General features: G+C 42.6%; 1 protein-coding gene across 9 annotated transcripts in view; it reads left to right on the top strand.

Moving 5' to 3' along the window:
- The window catches only part of ppfibp2b (PPFIA binding protein 2b), a 75,017-nt gene extending 53,180 nt beyond the window's left edge, over positions 1-21,837 (top strand). For 4 of the 9 annotated variants that reach the window (XM_054619248.1, XM_054619253.1, XM_054619255.1 and 1 more), the window contains 20 exons: positions 799-1,002; positions 2,008-2,100; positions 5,046-5,154; positions 5,291-5,323; positions 7,680-7,741; positions 7,845-7,920; positions 8,007-8,089; positions 8,199-8,266; positions 8,408-8,473; positions 8,635-8,695; positions 11,938-12,100; positions 15,506-15,641; positions 15,800-15,919; positions 16,381-16,531; positions 17,242-17,353; positions 17,436-17,524; positions 17,767-17,889; positions 18,913-19,038; positions 19,123-19,311; positions 20,908-21,837. In XM_054619248.1, coding sequence (XP_054475223.1) covers positions 799-1,002; positions 2,008-2,100; positions 5,046-5,154; positions 5,291-5,323; positions 7,680-7,741; positions 7,845-7,920; positions 8,007-8,089; positions 8,199-8,266; positions 8,408-8,473; positions 8,635-8,695; positions 11,938-12,100; positions 15,506-15,641; positions 15,800-15,919; positions 16,381-16,531; positions 17,242-17,353; positions 17,436-17,524; positions 17,767-17,889; positions 18,913-19,038; positions 19,123-19,311; positions 20,908-21,144 — 2,301 coding nt within the window. In that variant the 3' untranslated portion in view covers positions 21,145-21,837. The remainder of the gene's footprint in view (positions 1-798; positions 1,003-2,007; positions 2,101-5,045; positions 5,155-5,290; positions 5,324-7,679; positions 7,742-7,844; positions 7,921-8,006; positions 8,090-8,198; positions 8,267-8,407; positions 8,474-8,634; positions 8,696-11,937; positions 12,101-15,505; positions 15,642-15,799; positions 15,920-16,380; positions 16,532-17,241; positions 17,354-17,435; positions 17,525-17,766; positions 17,890-18,912; positions 19,039-19,122; positions 19,312-20,907) is intronic. The other 5 variants (XM_054619249.1, XM_054619256.1, XM_054619250.1 and 2 more) reach the window with 4 other exon arrangements.
- Positions 21,838-26,915: the final 5,078 nt, after the last annotated feature.

Raw genomic sequence — 26,915 nt, 5'->3', positions numbered from 1 at the left:
AATGTATTGATCGGACACATTGACCCATCCTCTCCTGTCAGTCCTCACAGGGCACTAAACAACTGTGTGTTAAGTTGTGTAGTTGAACAAACATCCGTCTCACACTGTGCCAATAATGGGAGACGGTGAGGCCCGATGCCTGGCCTGCATCTGTCTCACACACTCTCACTGCCCAAACGCTGACTCACTCTGTACAAGGAGGAGGAAAAGTGTGCCATTTGTGCTGCTGATGATATTGTCTGCTATTCCTGCTGTTAACAAAGTTATGTATTTCTCTCTGTTGCAATTCCTTCTTCTTCGCTTTTTCAATTCAATTATGTGTTATATGTTGCTTAGATGTTTGAAGAGTGTAAAGTTTAAAGTTTCCTCAGCAAAAGTTGACAGTCATCATATTTGGTAACAGCTCTCCCAAATGCTGACAATATTAACAAATAAATTAATGTCTGGTCTTCTCCTCATCTCCTCCTCTCCGTCTCTCCTCTCCCACTCTCCTCTCCTCTACTTTTGTCTCGTCTCGTCTACTCTCCCCTACTCTTGTCTCCTCCCCTCCTCTCCACTCCTCTCTTCCTCCTCTCCTTTCGTCTCCTCTCCTCTCCTCTCATCTTCTCTCGTCTCCTCTTGTCTCCTCTTGTCTTGTCTCGTCTCGTCTCGCCTCCTCTCCTCTTCTCCTCCCTACCCTTGTCTCCTCCCCTCCTCTCTTCTCCTCTCGCATCCTCCTCTCCTTCATTCCTATCTCTTTTCTTCTCCTCATCTCTCCCACTGCCCTGCTTTTGTCCTCCATCACTCCACCCCTCGCAGTGTGTGGTAAATCTCATCAGTGAGCTTCAGGAGCAGATGTGCAAGTTTCAGGAGGAGATCAGCACTCGTATCCAGGAGAAACGGGCCTTGGAGGAGAGGGAGGCCCAGCAGGGGGAGGCCAGAGGCAGCCATACCCAGGGCCTCAGCCCTCAGGCCGGGTCAGCCTGCTCAGACCTGATGCACAATGAAGGACAGACTGTACACGTAGGGAGACTTGAGGGATGAACTCCTCTTCCCCTCCTTCCCCATCACTCCTTCTTCCCCCTTTTTAACCAGTCCACGCAGCACTCGGTATTTGGAACTTCCCTAAGAATCAAACTAACAACCTCTCTCATAGTGTGTCTGCAGATTGTGTTGGGGATAGCTCTACTCTGGTTCTTGCAGATTTGGAGAGGTTTTCCAAATACTTCCATACATTTGAGGAGTTATTAGGTTGTTGAAGCTGAGTTGGCAACAATATAGTCAAATAAAGAACCCTAGTTACAAGTAGTGTACTGTAGGTGTCTGCAGGTACACTAGATGCTGTATAAGGGCATTGTCATTCAGAAACTGGCATTGTCATTCAGAAACTGGCACCTTTCTCTGCCTGACTCCTCAAGTATTTGAAGCATTTGGACAAACACATTTCAGGTCTGATCTGGGTATCGTCTCTAATCTGTCCAATAGGTTTGTGGTCCAGGGTTTTAATTTGATTTGATGTGGTTTGCTTGCATGACAGTGGTTCCTCCCTCAACTAACAATGTTCCATCAGTCTGTTTTCTCCCACACTGACCAGGTGGATGGGTCATGTCACCTTACTGTTCCTATAATGATAAGTGATGCTAAACAAGGTTTCTTTGGACAGTGGCAGCGTGCAGCCTGGACAGCTCTCAGTCTGGCTCTGGGTCCTCGGGTTCTTCCTCCTCTTGGTTGTTGGTAGCTGCACGCTGTGCTACTTGTTTCAGGAGGATTATGTTTCCTTTATTAACCACTTTACTCTTCAGTCCTGGAGACCTTTATAACTGCATTGAATGTGAACCCTCCTGTTTCTATGTTGGCATGTGCACAGCTCAGTAATGTTGTCGGTTATGACATTTAGATGGGATTCAAGCCATTCTCAGAATTTCAGAACAAGTAGGTGAACTCACCTGCATGACTGTTTAGACTGCTTAATGTGGTTTTGAAAAAGACGTGTAAAGTAAACAAAGCTGTGTTTTTGTTTTTCTGTAGGATTTGCGACAAGAGGTGAAGCAGCTGAAGAGCAGGGTGGAGGAGCTGGAGGGAGAGAAGGACCAGTATGAGAGGAAACTAAGAGCCACCAAGGTACTTGATTAATGCACCAAGGCGGCACAATAAGCTCACATACTGTATAAAGATGTAGGCCATGTGTTTTACCAGTAAACAATGCACCGTAACAGCTGCAGAGTGAATGTGGTCTCTTTATCAAAGCTTACAAAGTAATGTGCTGTTACTTTTGCCAGCTTAGATACCAACCCTAACACTCTGGTATGATGTTATTACAGCAAATGTACCATGTGGAACCAGGAAAGGACTTAAATGCTGGAATAAAAGAATGCGCTAAAAAACAACAACACATGACATAGTTGAACATGAGACTAGTTTTGGGCTTTCATTAGAGAACTGTAAAACTGGACAAACATCCACTCCAAGCAATAGTTGGGCCTTTTGGGAAATACGCTTCCTGACATTTTTTCCTCATCGCAAGGTTACTAAGCAACCAACAGAGACTCAGGAAGTTAGAGGTACGGGCTAAGAAATAGTCAGTCACAAATACATACTAAGCGAGACATTTAACAGTGTATTGCTGCTGGCAGTTACATTGCAGACGTGATAGTGGTATCAATCTTCTCATCAAACTCTCTAAAAGAAAGCGAAAAACTTTATTTCCTAAAATGTGAACTCTTCCTGAAAGTATCCAGGTTACAGTCAGCTTTCTGCAGCAGTCAGAATCTAAACGTCCTGGATACTAGAAACCTGGTTTCCATAAGAAAAACCTTTCCAAGCTACAGTCCTCCTTGAAACATTTCTGTGTAACTGGGTTTGTAATCTGCTCTTTATATAGAGTGTAGAAAGGGAATGTATCATTGTGATTGCAGAGCAGCTGTATAAAAGGAGAGATCATTTAATGTAGCAACACAACTTTGTATTTAAAGATGATTCTGTGGAGGACCAATCTGAGCATTAGAAGATTATTGTGGCAGCAAGTCATATATGGCCAACAACCAGATAGCAGGTATAAATAGGAGTATCCGTCACACTTTACAGTGGAGAGTGAGGAGGTGGCTCATCTGATAAACGTCCAGGGGGGAAATAGGGTATTACTCATGATACAAATAAGAATGCCCAAAAAATATAATGTCATTCTGTTCAATTATCTACTTCTATTTAGAGCCCACTTAATTTAAGCTTTTTGATGCTTACACTGAACTAAACATAATTTTATACTCACTTCCCTATAAGACAGCCAGACACATTTGGTATTTTTGGAAAATCTGAGGTCTTAAAACTAGAAATAAGAATAATTATTTGTGAGATTGAATAAAATGTTAGAGACCAACAGGGTTTAAGTTAAAAAGCATCTCTCTGTCTGTTAACACATTATTTGTTATTGCAAAGTGCCATTGCTTTCTCTGTGCTTACAGTGCTTCCTCCTCCTCTCTTCCTCCCTCTCTGTGGCTTGCTCTCTCTCTTTTCCTTCTCCTCATCTCTAATCCCTCATCATTACCCTCTTCCTGTGTCTCTACTCTCTCTAGCTCTCTATCTCCTACTCACTCCATGTGTGTTACCAGTCGCTCATGACACAGCTGGCCAGCCTCAAGCTGACTGTGGAGCACACGCAGCTGGAAAAGCAGCACTGGGAGGAGCGCTGGCGCAGCGCACAGGTGCCTGCTCTTCCTCCTCTTCTGGCTCTTGTCTTCTGTGTTTGTCCCAGTCCTCTGATTAGTACCTTTTGCTACTACTCCCTCTGTATCCCTCCTCTTCTTCCTCTTTTCTTTATTTTGTGCCCGCAGCTCTTCTTTTCTTCATGCTCCTGATCCTCCTTGTTTTGCTTTGTTGTTCTTTAGTTGTGTGGCTGATCTTCCCCACAAATCACAAAGAATAACAAGCTTTTAAACTACAATAGGGAGGAAATGGATTCGGTGAGAGAGAGTCTTGCTACTATTGTCGGCTTCTAGGCTTTTATTTTGAAGCAGCTGGATGCGTTGTTAAGTTTCATAGTGTACGACCATTGACCATTAACATGCAAGCCTGTGCACACACCAGTTTCACGACATTTATTGTCTCCACCAGCTCAGATGATGTTGTCAATAATCACACCAGGACGTCTGTTTTCCCGAAACTCTGTGCAAGCAAATTCTCATCAAAATAGATTAAATGCTGCAGTCGTGTTGACCAGAAGGTGCTGAATTTGAAGAGGAAATACTTTTTTTATGCCTTTACTTAAAGAGTGACATGCAACAAAAGCCCCTGTCCTGAGCGAAGTGGCTTTAGCAGCTAGACCAGCAGGGCAGACTGAGGTAGGGGAGAGCTTTCATTTATGCTCTGATGGGACAGTCGATAGTGAGGAAGAGGGCATCAAACAGGAAAAGAGAGAAACGGGTCACAATCAAACCAAAGCATGTCCTGTGAGTCCAGTGGAAGTGATGAGAGGTGTGTGACTGAGCCGTTAGCTGTGAGTCCTACAGCAGTCAGGTCAGTCATGTGAGGGACTCTCCGTCTGAGGATCTTTACGCACGTCGCTCTCCTCGGACCTCCTTCAGGTAACTCCCTATGGTCTGTTGTAGTCGTGAACACGGGCAATAAAATGTAAACTGATTCTAAAAGTTCTACAACTCATGAAGGCAGTGCTTCAAGTGGAGGTGATAAAACAGAGTAAATAGAGCAGAAGAGATATAGATAGTTATACAACATAAGCCTGGTGGAGGAGCTCTGTGATAAAGTGGGCACGTCTCTCATATTATTGTCCGTCCTTTGGCTGGAGATGGACTGGAGTCAGTACCCGCTTCTCTTCCCAGTGTGCAGGTCTGATGCACTTGCATTGTGGTCTAATATCATGACCTAATGATTTGATCATTCACAGCTCCTACCATATAACAGATGAGTGCCATGAGACTTCAATCTGTAAATCAAAGTGAATTTAAACTCTCCAGTTATTTTCTTTTTGGAGTTCTACTCCCCACAACTACCATTTATCCTACGACATAGAGGACTAACACAATTCATGTGCATTCTGTCCTCCTCCACAGGCAGAAATATCAGAGCTGCAGCAGCTCGTGGCCTCCAAAGATGCTGAGATCGAATGCCTGCAGACTCAGCTGCTGGCTAGAGGCAGCACAGGCAATGACACAGAGAGAGGTACCCACCAATCACTTTACATCCACATCTGGCTGTGCAGGTGTGCCTACGAGCCACTAACTGTAACTTCTAACCGACTTCTCTCCTCTCCTGTACACCTGACTGCACTCTGACTCTCTGCTGGCCCCTGCTGTAGAGGAGGTGTATATCAAGCAGCTGATTAACAAATGTAAGGCATGGTGTGCTGCTGCTCATTGTCAACCAAACCGCTCTGCCATCATATGTAACTTTGTACCACACATTAATTCAGTACACTGTTGCCAAGTGATGTAGTGATTTTGGCTCAAATCTCAACCAGTCCAAAACATCAAAACAGCAGTTGTAATGTTTAAGTCTGGGAGCCTGTAAGTCAGGGGCCTCATGGCAGAGCGTTTGGTTTGGGATTGGACCGCAGCCGAGCTTCAGTGTGTTGGTTGTTGTAAACATTGCAGCTTCATTGAACCTTGAACCCTCTGGCTGGCATGTTTTGCAATGTGCATGCATACTAATATAACTAATACCATGGCCACTTGACAACAGACAAACTCAGTAATATAATTGTTCAGGTTGGACCAGGAGCCTTAGAGCTCAGCACAGGGGAATAGAGAACAGCTGATCAGCTCTCTCAAACACATGGTAGTACCATACACAAGCTGTTGTTACCTACATTTATTACTGGCACCTTAACAAACTGCAAACAAACATGCGTCACACAGTAGTAATAGTGTCTGGTTATCCACACCTATTAGCCAATCAGAATCAAGAACTCCCAGTGGCCGTGGTATCAGCATGTGTAAACTTCATTATACAGTGTCATCTGATATTTTAGCTTCAGTCTCTTTTGGTTTGCCTGAGCCAGATATTTTAAAGGGTTAATCCAGCAGTCTAGTATTTAGCAATTTAGTGTGGGGACTCCACAGAGTTTATAATTATGGGTCAATAAATTTGGTCAACACATGTCTCTCACTCATTTGCTCGGTTTCTGTTTTTACACTGGCAGCTCTGCCAGTGGCTGAAGTCTCTGTCGTACTGGAGAGCATTTATGCTTTTGTTCCTTAACAGTTATTTGTGAACTTCCCAATAGTTGTGCAGAACAAAATAGGCATTAATAAGAGAAGGGAAGTACTCTGTTTTGTATCCATCGCCCTCCTCGAAGCCGCAAACCGTAACTTGAAATGTCCACTCCGAAGGGCTAATAACGCCACTTGACATGCGGCTCACTAATCCCTCCAATAACAGCAGCTTTCTCTGCATGTCGGCAGTAATAGAATTATAAAATGCTGAATTTAACTGCACAATAGCTGCTAGTAAAGATAACAAGGTCAACAACGCATGTAATCAGTTAACCATGATGACTTAACCTGGTAGTCGATCAGTAATCAAGGCTGTTGAGGCGTGATGAATTGGGGAAGGACTGCTATGACCCAATCAAGTAGCAAACGCGGGTGCCTACGTCACCGTTTTCAAACTTATCCGTCCTTGGAAGTGTTTTCAAACTCCCCTGTTTTCAGTGCCCAAAAACTCCAGCCTAGTGTGGACGCTCAGTGTAAACGTAGCAAAATATATGCGTTTTAAAATGAAGAAAAGAGGAAAAGAAAAGTTAGAGTGAATGCTGCAGAAGTCAAGATATCCTGACTTTGAGTCTTTTAGTATGGGTCAAGCTCCAGCGGATTTCCCACAATGCAACCAATGGCATCTTTTTCGTGAGACCCTCCCTGTCTGATAAAACCAAGCTTCCAGGAAGCGCCGGGCTTTGAAGCCAATTTGACATAGTGACCAAACGGGGAATTCCATTACAAAGAAACCTCTGTAAATCAGAAGATCGTTATTTTTAGATCAACTTCCTAGTACAATCACTTATTTAAATAATTAGGTCCTAAAAAATGTAATAGGCACTAAGAGCTGAATCCAGAGTTATAGTCCTTACCCTGTTCAAATTAATGAGAAAGAGGCTCTAATGAGGGAGGTGGGGCCAAAGGAAGGCTCTATGGCTCTATGGAAGAGGAAACAGTGAAGAATAACTGTGTAATGTTTTTGTGTCCATCTGCCATTGAACAACTATAAAAGGGAATGAACCATAAAATAAATGCTGTACCAGCTGAATGTTGATTTCTTTATACCATTGAAGCCATCATACCACTTTATTCACAGGTGGAGTAGTGCTAGTAAACTGACCTGTATCTGTTAGAAAGGGTGGCGTTCCCCTTTAACATAAGTTGTGTGTGTGTGTGTGTGTGCGTGTGCGTGTGCGTGTGCGCTCCTGCTTATAAAAAAATAATTTCTATAAAAGTGAGTACTGAGATCTCTTTTCTTTGTTGGTATCGGCATCACTGCTACACACATCACAATGACACGCTGCAGTGTGTCACAGGCGATGCTGTATGGACAGTGCTGCTGTCATTGTGGATTTCTTATGCTTGTTTACTCACATTAGCATGGCTGTCGCTAACATCACATGAGGCCCCTGTCAGATGCCCTAAAAGAAGAAGACACAAGGTTACTGTGGGTCCAGAATAACATTCTGATCTCTGGGTTGTGTTTGTCAGACCAAGAATACCAGAGGCTGAAGGTGGGGATGGAATCTTTGTTGGCTTCAAACGAGGAAAAGGTGAAAGAAAACTGTTTATTACAAAACCGCTGTGATGAAAGTTGTCTTTAATGTTAAGTCGGAGAGATGAGGGTCCCCTCATTTTACTTGTTTTCAATAACAGGATCGACGTATAGAGGAGCTGACCATTCTGCTAGGTCAGTACAGAAAGATGAGGGAAGTCATGGCTCTCGCACAGGGTAAGAATGCTGGAAGTAGAGCGGAGGAAACACCGTCCTCTCCTACCGTGTGATTGTGATCTTATGGTGCTGTGTGCGGTTTGTAGGGAGCAGTGAAGAGGAGCTGGCTGGCAGTCTAAGACTCAGAGCCATCACACACAAAGCACAATCTGATTCTGTCAGGTCAGAGGTAAGACAAAGAAGTCGTACTGAAAAAACTTAATCTCACATGATTCATCACCTGATAAATTACTTATATCTAAACTGATGAAAGTCAATAGTGTTTTGTCTCTTTACAGATGTCATCTAGAGGGTCTTCTCCACTGATGCTTTCTTCATCTCCTTACCAGAGAGAATTCGACTCCAGGTATAGACACACACACACACACACACACACACACACACACACACACACACACACACACACACACACACACACACACACACACACACACACATATCTCACAGTTTACTGATAATCTTAGCCCTTGTGTGCCTTTTGTTGTAGTATCCAGAACTCGATGGACACTTCGCTGGTGTCCACTGGGGACATAAGCTTCTTAAATGGCTCGTGGTAGGTAGAAGCTTTGGGTTTGTGTACCTTCTTTTGAGCATTGCAGAGTTCTACGTTGTCCAAACATGTAAAGTGAAGGCAGTAATCATAAATCAGAACGGAGTGATATTGTTCATCATTGAATCTTTTCTGATTCTAAAGTGTGGTTTTTCCTTTCCCAGGCATCAGTGCAGGTTGCTGTCCAGCAGCCTGGAAGAGCTGCAGAGTGGATCCTTCCAAAAGGTTTGTCAGTGCTTTGACTGACTTTCATGATACTGTGATCTAATCTAACTAATCCGACCTGCTACATCTGCTGTTGCTTCTTGAATACCTGATCAACTTTATTTACTTTACGTTATTTAATCTGCTTGTGTGAATGCTAACCTGCTAACTGGGTCTGTGTGTCCTGTCCTCTCTCCTGTGTCGGCTCCAGACTGTAGAGATCCAGCCACTTGAAACTGAATCAGACACAAGGGCAGAGGTACTGATCTGCTGCATGCCTTCACACAGCTTAACCCCAGAAACATGTGTGCTGTGTGTGAAGCAGAGGGAGAGTCTGCGGTCCATTCAAAGTTCAAAACATTTTTAGAGATCTTCTGTAAAAAATACTCCTACAGATAAAACTTTTAAGACGTCAGTGAATTGCAGATAAAGTCTTCCATGAACATAATGCAGCCCAGGTATTCATGTTCATGGGAAGCAAAGATGCACTGAGGCCCATTCCTACATATTCAGTCATGACCACATAGTGGAGGGTGATAACTATTCTCTGTCAGTAGTTCACCAGGGGACAGATGGATAAAACTCAGTGTAGATCACGTCTAAACTGTGTGTACGTATTCTTTTACTCAGATTCACAAAGTCAAACAGAGCCTTGTCTCCTCCTCCACTGGTCCCAATGAATGTAGAAACATATCTGTTTGCATATTGACTCCACCTCATTATACACGTCAATGAGAATGTGTGGTGAAAAATCTTCATTGATGATAAGTAATTTATAGTGCTCATGTTGAAACTGACTTTGAACTGAAACTTTATTTTTACCATCACATACTAACATGAAGAATGAGCTCTGTGTTAGACCAAAACTAAGCATCAGGAGCAGGTAGGTGCTATGAAGCAAAGTATTTCAGGATCAAACGGTCATTAACTGGGAGATGATGATGAAGTTTTCTTATTTGATTTATTCTATTTTATTGCAAGACAAAAAAGACAAGACAATACATATACAAAACAACAAGAGGACGACAAGTGAAGATAATCCTTTATTAGTCCCACAGCGGGGACATTTGCAATTACAGTTCAGCTAACATGTAGTCAGTGTATGGGAGAATGGAGTGATGTGTGTGTGTTTGTATGTGAGCTATGTGTAATGATAGAAAAGAAAATATGAAAGTAAATAAATTAAAGGGAGGGGTGTTATTTGAAAGAAAAAAGTACTTAAATATACAAACAAATAAATATCTAAATAAATATAATAACAATGCGAATAATGATTGTGGGAAGCGAAAAAACGACGAGAATAAATATAATAATATGCAATGATATAGATAAATAATATATAACATAAAGGACAAGAATCAATAATATGTGTGTGTGTGTGTGTGTGTGTGTGTGTGTGTGTGTGTGTGTGTGTGTGTGTGTGTGTGTGTGTGTGTGTGTGTGTGTGTGTGTGTGTGTGTGTGTGTGTGTGTGTGTGTGTGTGTGTGTGTGTGTGTGGTGTGTGTGTGTGAAGATGGTTGACGTTTACACGCGAGTGTGGTTACGCCACGAAGAACTCGGCCGATTATCTGAAGGGGGAATGAGACCCGAGATGACGGGACCCGGCGGTCTGTAAAACACAATAACACGTAACAGTGACGTTAAACTTAAACAACAAAAAAGGTTACAAAAACACACTATGACCTATCTCTGCCCAGTCATAAGCCCCTTACTTGAGATCGCTTTGTAGCGATGGCCGTGTGCTTCTTCTGACTTGTTCAGCAGAGTTTCTCTGGCCTATTACTGGGAACCGTAACACGCTTTGTCAGAGGGTTAAGGGGCAAATTGGTCCTCATATGGCAGCGAGTAAAACAGCTGGGGTCGACTTTAAGAATCAGGGGATTCCGTAATCTTCCTTCTTCTTCAGGTGATTCAAGAGAGCTCGAGGCTTAGAAGTTATCCGTCTCTCTTTCCAGATCCAAGTGTTCGGGAACACAAAGACAGTTGCTCGTCCAGCGAAGTGAGACTGTTACCTAGTTTTTTTTGGCGTACCAAAGTTTTTACATCCTTTAACAACGCAAATTGCAATGGCACGACACAGTGTGAAGGTGTGCGCTGATATTTATAGCCTTGGTGACATGAAGACCTTTTCACAGGGACTCCTGTGAGGCTTGGCCAAGGAGGCACCATTGATGTGGTTTAAACCAATCTCTCAGGTGAGATTTGAATCACCTGATGGGGGTTTAGCGCGGTTTCATAGTCTAGGCTTTTCGTCTTTCATGTAGGCCTCTGTCTTTGTTTCCCCACATGGTGAAGGCCCAACACCTGTGTCTCAACTTGTATTCAGTCTCAACCGTGTGAATGCTGGTCTGAAGTCTGCGTGAGGCGTTCGCAACACACACGTCCTTAATATAATTCAGTTCATGTGTGAGGAGGCGTCTGCACCGTTCCTTCATCTGGCCCTCTGGTGTTACATTACATCACATTACAGTCATTTAGCAGACGCTTTTATCCAAAGCGACTTACAATCAGTAGTATATTACATATCATTCACCACCATCAGATTCTAACTAACATTCATGCAACATCCAGTCCACACCGATGGCAAGCCTTTGGGAGCAATTGTCTTGCAAGTGTCTTCGACTGCCGAAGCCGGGTATTGAACCACTGACCCTCTGATTGGAGAACTACCTTGCTCTCCACTACGCCACAGCTGCCCCGTGTTCTGGATGCATTTGGGGATCTCGGTAGCAAAAGAGTGTGTGAGCTGTAAAATCTGTTCTTATGGCTTAGTGCCTAAACTGCATTTTACACACACACACACACACACACACACACACACACACACACACACACACACACACACACACACACACACACACACACACACACACACACACACACACACACATAAAGGGCCTGGACATAAAGTGGCTGTCAGTAGAGCTGGGCCTCATGGCTGTTCCTGTCTGCTGGCCTTTCTCTTCTCATTGGTCCAGAGTCCGTCTGACTCTGCTTAGACACAGCTTCATCAGACCGTCTCTTTGTGATGCAACAGAGCAAGGAGCAAACCAAACCATGACTCTGTTATGTCATAAAAGATATTGAGATGGGACTGAACAGTAGAGGAAATGTGATATTCTGTTATAGACGTTAAACTTATAGTGAGTCTCAAAGTATGTAAGCTATAAATAAAGAAGGATAACAGACATCATGGTCATTTGTTTGAAATGTGTTTCTATGGCAGACTAAAATTAAAATGTTCTGTTTTTGATGACCTCCAGAATGCTCACATGGAGCTGAGCAAGTACCGGACTCTGCCGGGGAAACTGAAAGGTAAAAAGAGCGACCAGAGAGCTGAGCTGAACGGAGACGGAGAGAGAGCTGGAGAGTATTCATCTCCTGTCCAAAGCCACAACCTGGAACAGGACCAGGACTACAGTCTCAGTGAGTCTCTTCTGCCTGATGCTCTTTAGATGCTCTTCAGGCTTTCTGTCATTTTTCAGAAAGAACGATCTGTAAAAACAAACACGTACGAGTTATTTAAGGTAATTAGTCACATTCACATTATTTCAGAATATTTGTTTTGTAATTTGACAATTCAGAAATATTGGTCCAGACCTGTAGGGACCCACTCTTGTTTGACATGAGGAATTACAAATTCTTAATCTGAAGGAATTTGGACTGTAAATTATTGTGTGAGTTACTGATGCCTCTCATTGAACTACATCAATAAATAAGACCATCAGAGCGAAGATTGTCTATTTCTATACAGTTATTCTTAATGCACGTCATCGGTGCCACCCGGTCAGATTTTGGTGAAATCAGATAATATCATGCAGGTTCACCAGAAACTCCTTCAGCACAGACTCCAGCAAGGCCTCCAGCGGAGACCAGCACCTGATCTTAGACCAGCTGTTCTGATAACAAGTTTAAATGTTTACAACAGTACAAGAAAATCCTGTGAGAGGTCACTGTGAGGCAGATGCAAATGTAATGCATTCTTACAAAGACGTATGGAATAATGAAATATAATAAAGACATATGTATGAAGAATAGCACATAAGGTTCAATTCAATTCAGTTTATTTTGTATAGCCCAGAATCACAAATTACAAATTTGCCTCAGAGGGCTTTACAATCTGTGCACATGCGACATCCTCTGTCCTTCCCTCACATCGGCACAGGAAAAACTCCCCTAAAAAAACCCTTTAACAGGGAGAAAAAAGGAAGAAACCTATGGGAGAACGACAGAGGAGGGATCCTTCTCCCAGGATGGACAGAATGCAATAGATGTCATGTGTACAGAATGAGCAGCATAACAGTTCTTAGATACAACACATTCAATGTATATGACATAAATGATTCATATAATAAGACTACTTATAATAACAGCAGCAATTATTACAGTAGAATTATAGCCATGAAAATAGGGATAGTAATGTGACTAATAATAATAATCGAAGTAGCAGTGGGTGTCAGTCGGCTCACAGCAGGAGGCACGACTACGGTCCAGGTACCACAACGATTCATGGAAACCTGCAGAACGAGAAAGCAAAAGGGCTTCAGGGTGGAAGTAAAGCTAAAATGCTTAATGGTACAGGTAATAGTAATAGTAATGTGACTAGTGATAATAATAATGGTGGTAGCAGTCAGTGTCAGCAGGGCCGTAGCAGGATGCACGTCCACGGTCCAGGTACAGCCACGATTTATAGAAGCCTGCGAAGCGAGAAAGCACAAAGACTCCAGGGTACAAGCAAGTCAATAAGCGTAATAGTACAGGCAATAATAATAGTAATGTGACTAATAATGATAGTGGTAGTAGTAGTGGGTGTCAGCAGGGCCTCAGTAGGTGGCACGATGACAGTCCAAATATAACCCCGATTCCTGGGAACCTGCGAGGCGAGAAAGCACAAGAACTCCGGGGAAGAAGCAAAATCAGTAATGTGCATAAATAAGGTGCAAGAAGACACAAGGAAGGTGGAGAGAAACGAATTTGAACTTGACATTCAACTAGTTGTAATGTAACCACAGGCTGCAACTGAACTCTTTTTGCCTAGTACTCTGTTGAAGATACATTAAAAATGAAAATACCAAAGCGGTTAAGTGGGAAATATGTGCTGGAGCAGACCCTTTAATGTAGCGTAAAGCATATTGAATAAACTTAACTGCTGAAAAATGCTTCAACTCAACTAACGTGGACTAACTTTGCTCCATCTGCTCCCCCTCTGTGCCCTTTCTCCCTGTCTCCTCCTCCTGTCTGCTTGGCTCTCCTCTCTTTGTGCTCCGGCTGCAGTTCGCTGCAGGAGTGCCAGTGCTCCGGCTTTAGGTACTGTATGCTAATTCAAATGTCAGCACTGAGAATACACTTTCAGGTGAACTGAGTCATGTTGTTGCTTTTGTGATGTCAGTAATCTCATGAACAAAACAAGATGGCTGGCCGTACTCAGAGGTGAGCAGAGCCAGGCTGAGGAACTGTTTTCACAGTGGATCAGGCGACTCTAAAGCCGCCGTTATTAAGACACCTTCCTGACTCAGAGAGCTGTTCAAGGTAGCATCCATGAAAGCACACAGCCAGAGCTTGACGCAGGTGGGTCATCACAGGGCTGAGTGTAAACAAACAGGTATGCATTCTGACATCCCCCCTGCTCTCTCTGCCTCACCCAGCATACTGTCTCACCCGCAGCCTGAGGCAGGATGTCACTGAGAGAGACAGCAGGTCGAGCAGGTGTTCAAAGTAAACAGGTGTCAAATAATAAAATCGCAGACTTCCCCATCAAACACCTCTATACATGAAATGAGTTTGTTTTAGCACCACCTTAGTTAAACTCCTGGAGGGAGTTGTGTTTTCAGCCTCTGGTCAGGGCTCAGATGGATTGATTCAGGGTGAGAAGAAGTAAAGAAAATGGGTGTGAGTTGAGCTCATTCCTCTCGTACTGTCGCCTCAGGTGACGTCTCAGCCACACTCTCAATATCTCAAGCTGTCATGGATACAGGCAGACCCGATCCTGTCAGTTTCAGCACCTGCCTGAGGCTTGTAGGTTATAATTATACAGCACTTATTTTGGATGTACATATGTGTGACTAATCCTGGCTTCTGCTTTATTTTCTGCTGTCTTTCTTCTCACTTCACTAACCTCCTCTGCCTCAGGATCTCCTGGCAAACATGACCTCTACTATGTTGGTGGGTATTGTAACTAAACCAGTGTGTAGCGTCCTGTTGGGACCAGTGAGCCTGGCGTGTGCTGAGTGAATGATAAATCCTGGGTTAAACAGACGTCTGTGTAGTGAACACAGCACAGAGAGAAGCCATGAAGGCTTCATGCATGATTGTATTTAGAAAGAATGCAGAAAACCATGACCTGTAGCAGGCAGCATGTGGTTTGAAGCATCAGTTCCACACTGAGAGGAGGACATCATCAAATAAACATGATGTTTATCTACTGACCTGATACTCCAGAAGGCAACTATTAAAGCTGCATCAATTTATTAATTTTGGAAACAAGCTAAAAATTTTGTTTCTGGCTAACTTGTTAGCAAACTGTCCATCCCGTGTCCATTAGACGTGGAGCTGTGTTTGTCTTCTATGAAAACCAAAACTAAAAAGCTCCTTAGAGCTGAGTTGTTCATTTGAATAATATTGATGTGTAGCTTTAGTGCTCCAGTAGTTTCCAAGAAGCTTTGTGTCGTAAAAACAGTGGTGAGCACCATGTTAAATAGGCCACCAATGAAAGAAACACTTTAAGCACACACTCAGTGGTGGTCCCTGCCAAGCCAATGAACACCAGTTTTATTCTGGATCGTAGATTTACTTACCCGAGTGTCAGTTCTTCTTTCTTGTGTTTCTGTGCAGGGCATCCAGAAAAGCTAGAGGAGTGTCTTCTGTCAGACCAGTCCCCCCTGTCCTCTGGAGTGGACTCTGGACAGCAGTCCCCTGTGTCACCAGAGAACAGGAAAAATCATAGAGGCATTAAGAAACTCTGGGGGAAGTGAGTTTTGAAAACACATATGTATGCACACATACAGTACAGAAGTTACACTTTGACAGTATATTCCGGTTGACTTTCACACGGACACGGTATCTCAGTCTCTGTCTGTCTTTCGATTTGTCCTTCACACACTCATCAGTGTTTTCGTTGTTCCACAGGATCCGTCGCAGCCAGTCAGGTAGTCCTGCCCTGGTCCACGACCCCGAGCTTGGAGAGTTTAGTAGGGGGGGCTTCAGAGCCACAGCTGGACCGAGCCTGGCCCGTCCGGGGAACACACGGTAGAAACCCCCCCGCTCATATGTGTGTGTAAATACGTCACGAGGGAGAGAAATTGTACTGAGTACAGCCTTCATTAGTGATCACATTCACACTGTTGACATTCACTCCACTGCCTATTGGCGCAGGATGTTTTATAATGCACCATTCATGTGCTGTTACTATCATTGTTTCACCGTCCTATTTGGACATACCCCTTTGAGTCCAAAAGCAAAGTTTAAAGGATTCTTTGAATGAAAATGCAGATAAGCTGCAGATATTCAATTTACATTTTCAACTGCTTTACCTCCAATGAAGTTTTAGCTGTAGCTGCTTAGATGGTATGTAATACACAATTAGTTGTGAAGGAGATCCGAAAGGATCCATTGTAGACTGATATCACACCCTGTAAAATGAGCTGGAGCCCAACACTATAAACTGCGTGTGTCTCATCTCAATGTTAATCTCTTCTTCTCCATGTCAGAGACCTGAAGGTGCCTTTTTCTAAGTGGAGCACAGAGCAGGTGTGTGGCTGGATCGAAGAAATTGGACTGGGCCAGTACGGCGTTCTTGCCTGCCACTGGGTCACCGGCGGTGAGACTCTACTGTCGGCCACTCTGCAAGACCTAGAGAAGGTACACGCATACCACCTACTGTCCTGTAATGGTTTCCTGATGAATAATCTGCACTCAGCCCGCCAGATATGTTCCAGTTCTACCTGTCTGCTCGTTGTTGCCGTCTGTCTGTCTGCTTGGCGTTTAGCAATGCCTGTCCCTGCTCTTCAACCTGCTTGTTAGTTTCGCCTTCAACACTGTCACATTGTCCACCTCACGCCGCCTCTCTCATCACATTCTCTGAACCATCATCTACCGGTTCGATGATGAGGAGCTTCTGGGGTTGAGTTTCTATATTTCTAGGGTTCCGCTGCTTGTTGTTTACAATCCGATTAGCAACTTGAGATGTGAGACTGTTAACAGATGTCTCTTTTCACAAGTAGCCAGCTTAGAAGCTAATTTAAAACCAATATAAAGCTAAGTAATGATCAGTCGTCAGCCAGTGGGTTCCCAGATTGCACTTTGGCCAATGATTTTTGCCTCTTTAGCTCTCCACAAGGACTGTTTACATGCATTCATGCAAAGCCTGCTCCATCGTGATTGGTCAATACTAAGTGAACTACAACCTGAACGCTACCAATACCAATATCTTGTCCTGTTTCCTTCAGAATCTGTTTATAGAGAGGTTTCTCATCAGGATCATTTAGATTAGATCATTCACTCTAATGGTGTTCATCTGTGAAACTGAAGTAACTGTGACCAGAAGATACGTTCTCTCTCACTGTCTTCAGGAGCTGGCGATGAAGAACCCGCTCCACAGGAAGAAGCTCCAGTTAGCTATCAAGACGTTTAGCAGTGGGCAGCCTGAGAAGTCTGCAGAGCTGGACTACATCTGGGTCACTCGTACGCACTAAAAAATCACACACTGAAATTACTTGATTATGAAGTTCCTCTCCATTAAAACTGTGATATTTATGTTCCAAAGGTTGGCTTGATGACATCGGACTCCCTCAATACAAAGACCAGTTTAATGAAGGAAGGGTTGATGGGCAGATGCTGCAGTACCTCACTGTGGTGAGATTGGAACTATGATCAAATGATTGGTCAAATAGCAGCTGAGTGTCACTCTGCTTTAAAGTCAAACCAGGCTTCAGGTATTCCAGATCAGTAAAGTCAGGCAACCTGGGTTATCTCTCAGATAATACATGAAGTTGTAGCACTTGTTTACATATTTAAAGTGACACATTAAAACCTTGAAGGCAGAGACTAGATGCTCACTTTCTCTTGCACTCACCTCTGTCTTCACTCCATCACAGAACGACCTGTTATTCCTCAAAGTGACCAGCCAGCTGCATCACCTCAGCATCAAATGTGCCATTCATGTTCTCCATGTCAACAAGTTCAACTCCAACTGCCTTAAACGCAGGCCCAGCAAAGAGGTAAGCAGCTGAAGTCTGTGACTGGGTTGTGTTAAAGCTTCTGGAGCAGTAGTCAGTTTCTATTCAATTCAGTTTATTTTGTATAGCCCAAAATCACACATTATAAATTTTCCTCAGAGGGCTTTACAATCTGTACACATGCGACATCCTCTGTCCCGGAACCCTCACATCGACACAGGAAAAACTAAAAAAAACCTTTAACAGGGAGAAAAAAAGGAAGAAACCTATGGGAGCACAACAGAGGAGGGATCCTTCTCCCAGGATTGACAGAATGCAATAGATGTGTACAGAATGAACAACATAACATTCAATGTATACATAAATGATTCATATAATCACAGTAGTAAGCAGAGTAACGAAGGAAAATATTAAGACTACTTATAATAAAAGCAGCAATGACTATAGTAGAATTAAAATAATGATATAGGGAATAGTATTAGTAATGTGATTAATAATAATAATCGAAGTAGCAGTGGGGGTCACAGCAGGAGGCAGGACCATGGTCCAGGTACCACAATGACTCGTGGAAACCTGCAAGGCGAGAAAGCAAAAAGGGGTTCAGGGTGGAAGCAAAGCCAATATGCGTAATGGTACAGGTAATAGTAATGTGACTAATAATAATAATGGGAGTAGCAGTTGGTGTCAGCAGGGCCATAATAATCGTACTGATATGTGCCTTTTTAAATGTGCCTTTGTTTCTATGTGTGTGCCCTACAGCGCTTTGAATTACCATACAAGTAGACTTTACTTGCCAACAATTGAATGCAGGTTATACAGTTTATAGGTTATAAGAGATGTATTTAATGTATGTTTTAGAAAATAAAACATTCTAAATTTAAATGATTTTCTATAACGTGTTAGCATGGTTTGAGAAATGGTTAAATTTTATGGTGAATCTAAAGGTGTGTGTGTGTGTGTGTGTGTGTGTGTGTGTGTGTGTGTGTGTGTGTGTGTGTGTGTGTGTGTGTGTGTGTGTGTGTGTGTGTGTGTGTGTGTGTGTGTGTGTGTGTGTGTGTGTGTCAGAACCAGTTCGCTCCCAGTGAGGTGGTCCAGTGGTCCAACCACCGGGTCATGGAGTGGCTGAGATCTGTGGATCTGGCAGAGTACGCACCAAACCTGAGGGGCAGTGGTGTGCACGGAGGGCTGCTGGTGAGTACACACAACCACACAGTGTGTGCGACAGAAACATTAAATGCTACAGAGTGCACGTTAAATATGCCTCTCCTCTCACAGATGCTGGAGCCTCGCTTTAACTCAGACACGCTGGCCATGCTGCTGAACATCCCTCCTCAGAAAACACTGCTGAGACGCCACCTCACCACCAACTTCAACAGCCTGGTGGGAGCACAGGCTCATCAGGAGAAGAGGGAGTACACTGAGGCAGCGGGGTACACCCCACTCAGCATCACAGCAAAAGTCAAGGTGAGAGAATACCAGTATACGGCTTGGAGTGGAAGAGGCAGTACTTGGAGGCAACAATGCTGCGTTAAGAGAAGGCACAGCTCTGTTCTTGCATGTGTGAGAGAAAGCACCTTAATCCGAGGGGAAGCCTTGGTGTGTCAGCTCAGTTTAAGCTCTGAGCCCTTCAGTGTGTTTAAGCCTGTGATAGCAGAACAGGCCCTCTGCTGCTCCTTGCAGCATTAAGACCCAGCAATCAGCAGCCGCCTCAGCTTTAAGTCCCTCTGTGCTCTGCTGAGGAGAAAGGGAGGAATAATCCACCAGAAACACAATGGGGTTGACCCATCCATGACCTCGGACACTTAGATCTTAAATTTCTTAGGTCACTCCGTGAGCACTTAATATTTATAGGTCTGCTTTAATGGACAAATAGAACCTCTAAGGCTAAGTAAATGTGGATCTCGAAAACACAGAAATGGATTTATTTGTGTGTGTGTGTGTGTGTGTGTGTGTGTGTGTGTGTGTGTGTGTGTGTGATTTCCTCCCAGGAATCAGCCAGCCACAGTCCCAAGTGATATCCTACAGGGCTTTGTAATAATATCACTGTGGCTTTAGTCAGCAGGAGCAAGCTTAGAGGACCCATCTATAAAGCTGCTGTTGCCTGGTATCACTTATTACTCACATGCACTGAATGCAACACTGAAGTACTGAGAACAGAAACACTGCATACAGATGTGACATTCGGAGGACACAGAACAATAACGTGTACCTTCTGTATAAAAAAAGCTAATCAGCTGGTTTCCATGCACTCAATATATTCTCTCACTGAAGTGCACATGGTTTCTCTTCCCATTGTAATTCAAATTATTTATTCCCATCATACCTGACAAATATGTTAATGTCTAAGCTCTATCAGCCTCTTTTCCTGTGCTTGTTTCAGTTATATACAGTTTGTGTACAGTTTATGTAGATGATGTACAGTTTATGTACATTTTATGTACTTGATGTACAGTTTTTGAACAGTTTATGTACAGTTTATGTAGTTGATGTATAGTTTTTGTACAGTTTATGTACAGTTTATGTAGCTGATCTACAGTTTGTGCACAGTTTGTGTATAGTTTATGTAGAGTTTATTAAGTTAATGTACAGTTTGTGTGCAGTTTGTGTAGCTGATCTACAGTTTGTGTACAGTTTGTGTACAGTTTGTGTACAATTTATGTATAGTTTATGCTTCACTGTGAACATGCCTGACAATAAAAGTAAATTTTCATTTGATCCTTTATTAATGGAATGTTTATCAGGGCAGCTTTAAGCTGGGATCTTGGACCACAGTGATATCACTCAATGACAAGAAACACAAGCGGACAAATCCAAATTCTCAAGTCAGAGAATTTGAACCCTCCTGGGTTAGTCAGACGGCAAATTGACATGTCAGCGTCCATCAGAGTCTGCAGACCGACTTCCTGATTCATCTTTTGGGTTCTATATAAAGTAGAAAAAATAATAAATGTTAAGCAAAACTCCCAAAATACGTTGAAATAAACATGAAATTACTCTGAGACAGGGTTTCACTTGAGTCAACTGTGATTCATTTCCCTTTTTCATGTCTTTTCATTTCAGCCGAAGAAGTTGGGTCTCTCTAACTTGACTTACCTCAGGAGGAGGCGACAGGATGAACCCACAGACTACATCTGTCCAATCGAGTTGTCCTCGCGTCAGTCAGGGCAGTCTGTGAACGGGGTTCAGGTGCGGCCCTACGCGGGCTTTAGAGGCCTGAGCCCAATCCTGGACAGAGAGCCCGACCGCTCCGGGGACCAGGTGGGGCTCGACCACAGCAGAGCTGACCCATCTCCATGACGACAGCTGTGACAACAACTTGTGTTCCATCGACCAATCCACTGCCACTGCTACTACTCTGCTTCCTATGCTTGCGGCCCATAATACCTCAGCCCGTCCCCTCCCTGCTCCTCTAGAGCCCTGTGCCTTACGAGTGAAGACATTCAGAGACGCCACACAGATGCTTCTACTGACATCATCATTCCACACACTCATTTCCAGTCAGAAGCCTCACTAACTCGACCTCCGCCTTTAACCTGTGCCATGATGGAACTCATCATGAGAGAACACAGCATCTCTCTGACATCACTTCCTGTGATCCATACACCAGTATATATGGATAGCTCTTGCTGTACAGTATTAAGCCAATACTCTAACATGTGTCCATCACCAGTAGATGATTTTATATGTGTGAGTCCGTCATCCCATCATTCACCATTTACCACTTTAATACCCTACTGTTACGAGGTTGAGATGAACTTGTGCAATATTTGCATAATATTATGGACGGCTTTAATTTAATATTTATGTCATTGCAGAGCTAATTATTAAACAGCGTGTTAGGTTTGAACCTGGGGTGGTTCTTTTCTACTGTAGTTTTCATATTTGCTGTAAAAGTTTTATAGGAGGGAAAATCCTGCTCTGCTAAAGGAAACTTATATGTGGTCATGTAAATGTAAAAAGTTTTACCAAATCATTTAATAAACAAAATTACACACGTTTAGAGATGATTCCTTTTTTCTACACAAAAGGCAGAGAGGTTAGAGTAGAAGTAGAGGGCTGTGGATTTAATTTACTATTAATTTATTTTTTATGTACTCCATGATCATGATGCCAAAGACAAAAGGATTCTGTATGGAAAAATGGGTTGTGTCTGGGGGAATGAGTTACAGAATGGCATCCTTGTATAGCCTTTTCTCTTTGGCATCATGCTCATGGTGTTGGGCTAAAACATCGGGGTAAACACAGCAAAACATGTCTTTTCTTCAGGAGGCATACACTACTTCCTGTATTTATCTTTTTGAATCACTACCACTCCTTAAGATGAAGACAACTTCCACCACTAACCTGCTTTCATCATCATCATCATCATCCTCACCACCTCCGCAGACCAATCAGAGCCAAGATGGCTGCTGACCATTACCATGGTAAACCTGTTGGGAAGTGCATGTTTGAAAAAGTCAGCATGCAGCTGCAGGTACAACCCTTTCGCATTACTTAACTCAGTATTGTATAGTACACGTTGATGTATTATGTAGAAATACAAACTAAAGCCAAAACAGAAAAAAGTCATCATTGTTTCACTGGAAGTATGTCTGTGATTGTTATCATGGGTTCATTCAATTCAATTCAATTCAGTTTATTTTGTATAGCCCAGAATTACAAATTTGCCTCAGAGGGCTTTACAATCTGTGCACATGCGACATCCTCTGTCCTTCCCTCACATCGGCACAGGAAAAACTCCCCTAAAAAAAAACCTTCATGAGACCTGTGTGGGTATTTTGTGTTGCAGATGGCGATCACAGAGGGTACCATGGTGCAAATAGAAGCTCTGTCTAAAAGCATCAACAACCTCACAGTAAGCGTGTGCGCGCGCGCACACACACACACACACACACACACACACACACACACACACACACACACACACACCAGCTGCTGGTAATGACTCGTGCAGCTCCCTCACACACAAGATGCTCTTCATCGCTTGTAACAGAAGTTTGTGTGATTCAGAGGGAGAACTCATGAGGGAGGAACCATTAAAACCAGTCATGACTTCTAGAGTAAAAGCTGCTGGTATCAGGCCAATGCCTAATGTCTTGGTTCTTTTGCTACTGTTGTGTTTGCTGAAGTCATTTAAGTAATTGAACCCTAAGGCTTTGGATCACAAACATGTAAAACCACTTCTTGATAGCCGAAACTTAGCCCGTTAACCAATTGAGCCTTTAGAGCTAAGAGGAAAATATTAACCTCATTTTATTACCATGTTACTATATGCAGTCGAAAAACAAATGTGTAAATAATAAATCATTATTATTAACATTATTTCTAATACATTTTTTATCTTCCTAATGTTGTGCAAATGTATGACATTGTGAATTAAACCTTTCATTTCTAAAATGACAATTATTATTCCCAAGGTACTAAAAAATCTGACTGAGTGATAATAAAAAAATAGATGTATAGAGACATGTATAGATGTCACAGCTTGTGTGGCATTGGCCTTATTTAACTCTCTGCTATAGGCCTATTTTCAAAATGTTGAACTATCCATTTAAATGAAAGTGCACAAAATAATTTACCAAAATTATCTAAATGAAAAGTACACAACATTTTAGCAGTATTTTAATGTTCTAATCCAAATGGTCATTCAGTTAATTTATAATGGGGTTCTTTCTGTAATTAAGTCAGGGAGAATTAAAAGAATCTGCTTCTTGTTGCTTAGCTCTGCTGTGACGCTGGTTGTGCTCTGACTTGGGATAAGTTTTCCTCATATATCCTGCAAGGTGCCACATGTTATGTGTAGCATTTTAGACATAGCTGGTATCATTTCCAATAACAAATGCGGCCTCTGTCGACACAGATGGTTGTCTTTTTGATGTCACTGCCCTTGTGTTCAGGACCTCACTTTCCATAAATCCTTGTCAAAGTTGACTCTTGAAATATTTTCTGTGTTGTACCATAAAGCAATCTGACACAAAAAAGAGCCGCTGAAGGTCTTATTTGATTTCCCCAGATATACTGAAACTAATTGTGTAAACAGATCCCAGCTCAGTGGTAAAAAACGACTGCCAAGCTGTTTAACCCATTACCACTTCCATTATGCTTTGCTTCCAGTACCTGCTCAGCCAAGAAGAGCTGCAGAAGGAGCTGAAGCAGTCTCAGACATTGCTGGTTTGAAGGACAGTGACCTGATGCTATTGGCTCACTAATGCTGTCAATCAAGCATTGATTGACACCTGAAGTGTTCCTCAAGGCCCGCCCTAGCACTGTGGAGCTGTTACATCTACTAGCCGCTGATACCCCATGTAACACCTACAGCCGCTCTCAAGTCACTCTGTGCTGGACTAAGGAGAACCAGTGGAAACAATCATAATGTGCCGCTTACAGAAATCTTTGTTTTCATTTCTACAATAACTGAACTGTTACTCATTAGCCCTTCGGGGTATTTCTTTCACTGTTTCCCTATGCAATGTGCCCTCAAATGATCCCTCTGTGTGCTGTGTATGATCTACTGGTATATGACAGGGGAGAAAAGGGACAAACCTCCTGCTTCATGGCAATCATGTGATATGCAGAGGCTATGATATATATTTTTATGGAATATTTGATGAAAGAGTGCTCAAAGGTAACAAAAGGAAACACAGCCACTTTGAAGATCTCACAAGAAACGAGACAAGAGCCCAAATAGAGCCGGATCGGAAATTGATTCAATCAATGTGACGGAAACACACACACATGCACATAGAGATTTGTGTTGAGTAAAGTTTCTCAGCATGATCATATTGAGATTAAGAGACATTACCATATGATGGTACAAACGGGTTGTTTTGTTAGAGCTGTTACAGGAGACACTACTTGAAAAGGCTGAACAGGACACAAACTGGTCTTACCCATGTTACTTTTATATAAAATGGCTTTTATTGTTTCAGGTGGGAAAGATTCAGTGGAGATGAATTAAAGTCTTTACAATAAACTGAGATACAGCAGCTACAGAGAAAACCTTTTACCCCACGAAAGAAAACAGAAATCCTCTGGAGCCTGGAGGTAATGAAATGACCTGAATGCTCCTCAGCAATGTGTCCAGGGACAGTCCTCTGAGGGACAGAATCAGTGATTTTGTAGATCAATATTATTGTAGCATCCAGCAACAAATCACTGCATAAAATGCCAGAACACAGTTATTTGTAAGATAAGGGTATGTATTAAATGTGTGAAAGAAAAGATCTTTAGAAGCATGAGAAAGTGGAAATGTATAAACTTCCGATCAAGCCCTACCAATACAAAGTGCATAGTAGTCCAGAAATAGCGACATTATTTGAGGTCAGTTAAGGATAGTGCCACCATTACATAATCTGTTCACTGAACGCACTGGCAACTTCATATCTTTGTTGCAAGTCTGAATTAATAAAGATGCACAATGCTCAATTAATAAAATTACAATCCAGTATATTAACATCTATTTATTTATTTGTTAAATTGTTTTGAAACAAAATTAGGGAAGCATTGTTTATGTTGAGCCTGATGTTGCCTTACACATAAAGCATGAACCCAGTCACTTCCACACAGTGAGGCACACAGCTTATTAATAAACACTGGTATGGGATCAGTACACATTATTGCTATCAGTACTGAAAAAGGTGTAGTGTAAGGCCTGCAACTCTCTTAACAAGGTTCAACCTCTCTGCTCTGGTCAACCCTCTTTCACCAGCAGGCAGCTGTTTTTAGTGACACAGCTCTGATAAACCCACTGTGCACTACCTGCTCAGCAGCTTACAGCAGATAGACACAGTTAGAAAGTAACTGGTGAACACAGTGGAGCATTTAGCAGGTAAAGAGACAAACAATTTTCTAAGTTGGTGGGGCTAAAAATGATCCGTATCTAAATGTATTTTTCATGTTATGTTTATGTTAATAAATAAATAAAAATGTTGGCCAATGTATCATTATCCTATTTTGTAAACTCTCAAACTGGGCACAAACGAACTTCTGTGGTTTCATCAATATAAAATGTGCGGAATATTTTTATCTGGTACCAGCACAAACTCTGGATCATTTGACCCTGTTCTCCCACATTGTACTATAAGTACAACACTGTTTCTAAGCACTGAAGAAGCGTCCTTGTCCATTTAGGAAAGACAACCTACTTTACAAACTATACGTATAGTGCACAAATAACAGCAGAATGATATTATATGGATGGTTGTTTTGGGGTTTTGAGTCTTCAGAGAGGTAAACAGCTGATGATAATGGTACGGTAACCTCAGGCTAATGCAAACACATACAGTACCTGCATTAACACACTGGTAGGGTAAAGCCATTGGAAGATCCTACACCTGGTCTAGCTTACAAAAGATGACGTCCTATTGGCCATGAGATCAACACATGCCATATATGCCTAACAATACAGCTACCAATCTGAAGTGCCCTCTTATCCTCTAATGTGACATTACGTTAGAGAGCCAACCTTCAAGTCCTGGTTCATGCTTCCTTTTGAAAAGAGACAGTGAAGTATTTTGTTTACCCTTCAAACCCTTCAGGCTTACCACAGTAAACTGGTAAGATGAGTCCTTTGTTGATTTACCTAAAATGGGACAAGTTACGGACACCACACCCGTGCTAACACTGTTGGTAGGCACGCTGGGATAGAAAATCCACTTTATTCTACTGAAAGTTCAGAACGCGTCAGGAGACTGAAGACTGAGCTACACACTAGGCACCACACACACTGTGTATCTCAGCAGGGCAGGGGACAGGAGCGGAGGGAAGGTAGTGGACTTGGAATTTCGGAAACCTCCAGACCCATCCTGGTAATCATTTTTATAGATATCATACCATGCTATTCCCACTGTATTTGTGCATTGCATAGTTAGACACAAAATTAGTAGTTTTTTTAATATAAAACATGACCAGATGTTCACTGTTAAATGCAAGACCAGACGGCAGTGATGGATCCATATGGCAGGACAACATTAATACAGATGTTCCTCAAAATAGTGGACTAAACTTTTACCACTAATCTTTTCAGTGTATCAGGGAGACCGCCCTCTGAACTCCATATTCAGTCCACC

Source organism: Anoplopoma fimbria, chromosome 19, assembly GCF_027596085.1.
Source record: "Anoplopoma fimbria isolate UVic2021 breed Golden Eagle Sablefish chromosome 19, Afim_UVic_2022, whole genome shotgun sequence".
Classification (NCBI taxonomy): Eukaryota; Metazoa; Chordata; class Actinopteri; order Perciformes; family Anoplopomatidae; genus Anoplopoma; species Anoplopoma fimbria.
The sequence above is the reverse complement of the archived record's forward strand: the minus strand, read 5'-3'. Positions and strand labels throughout refer to the sequence as shown.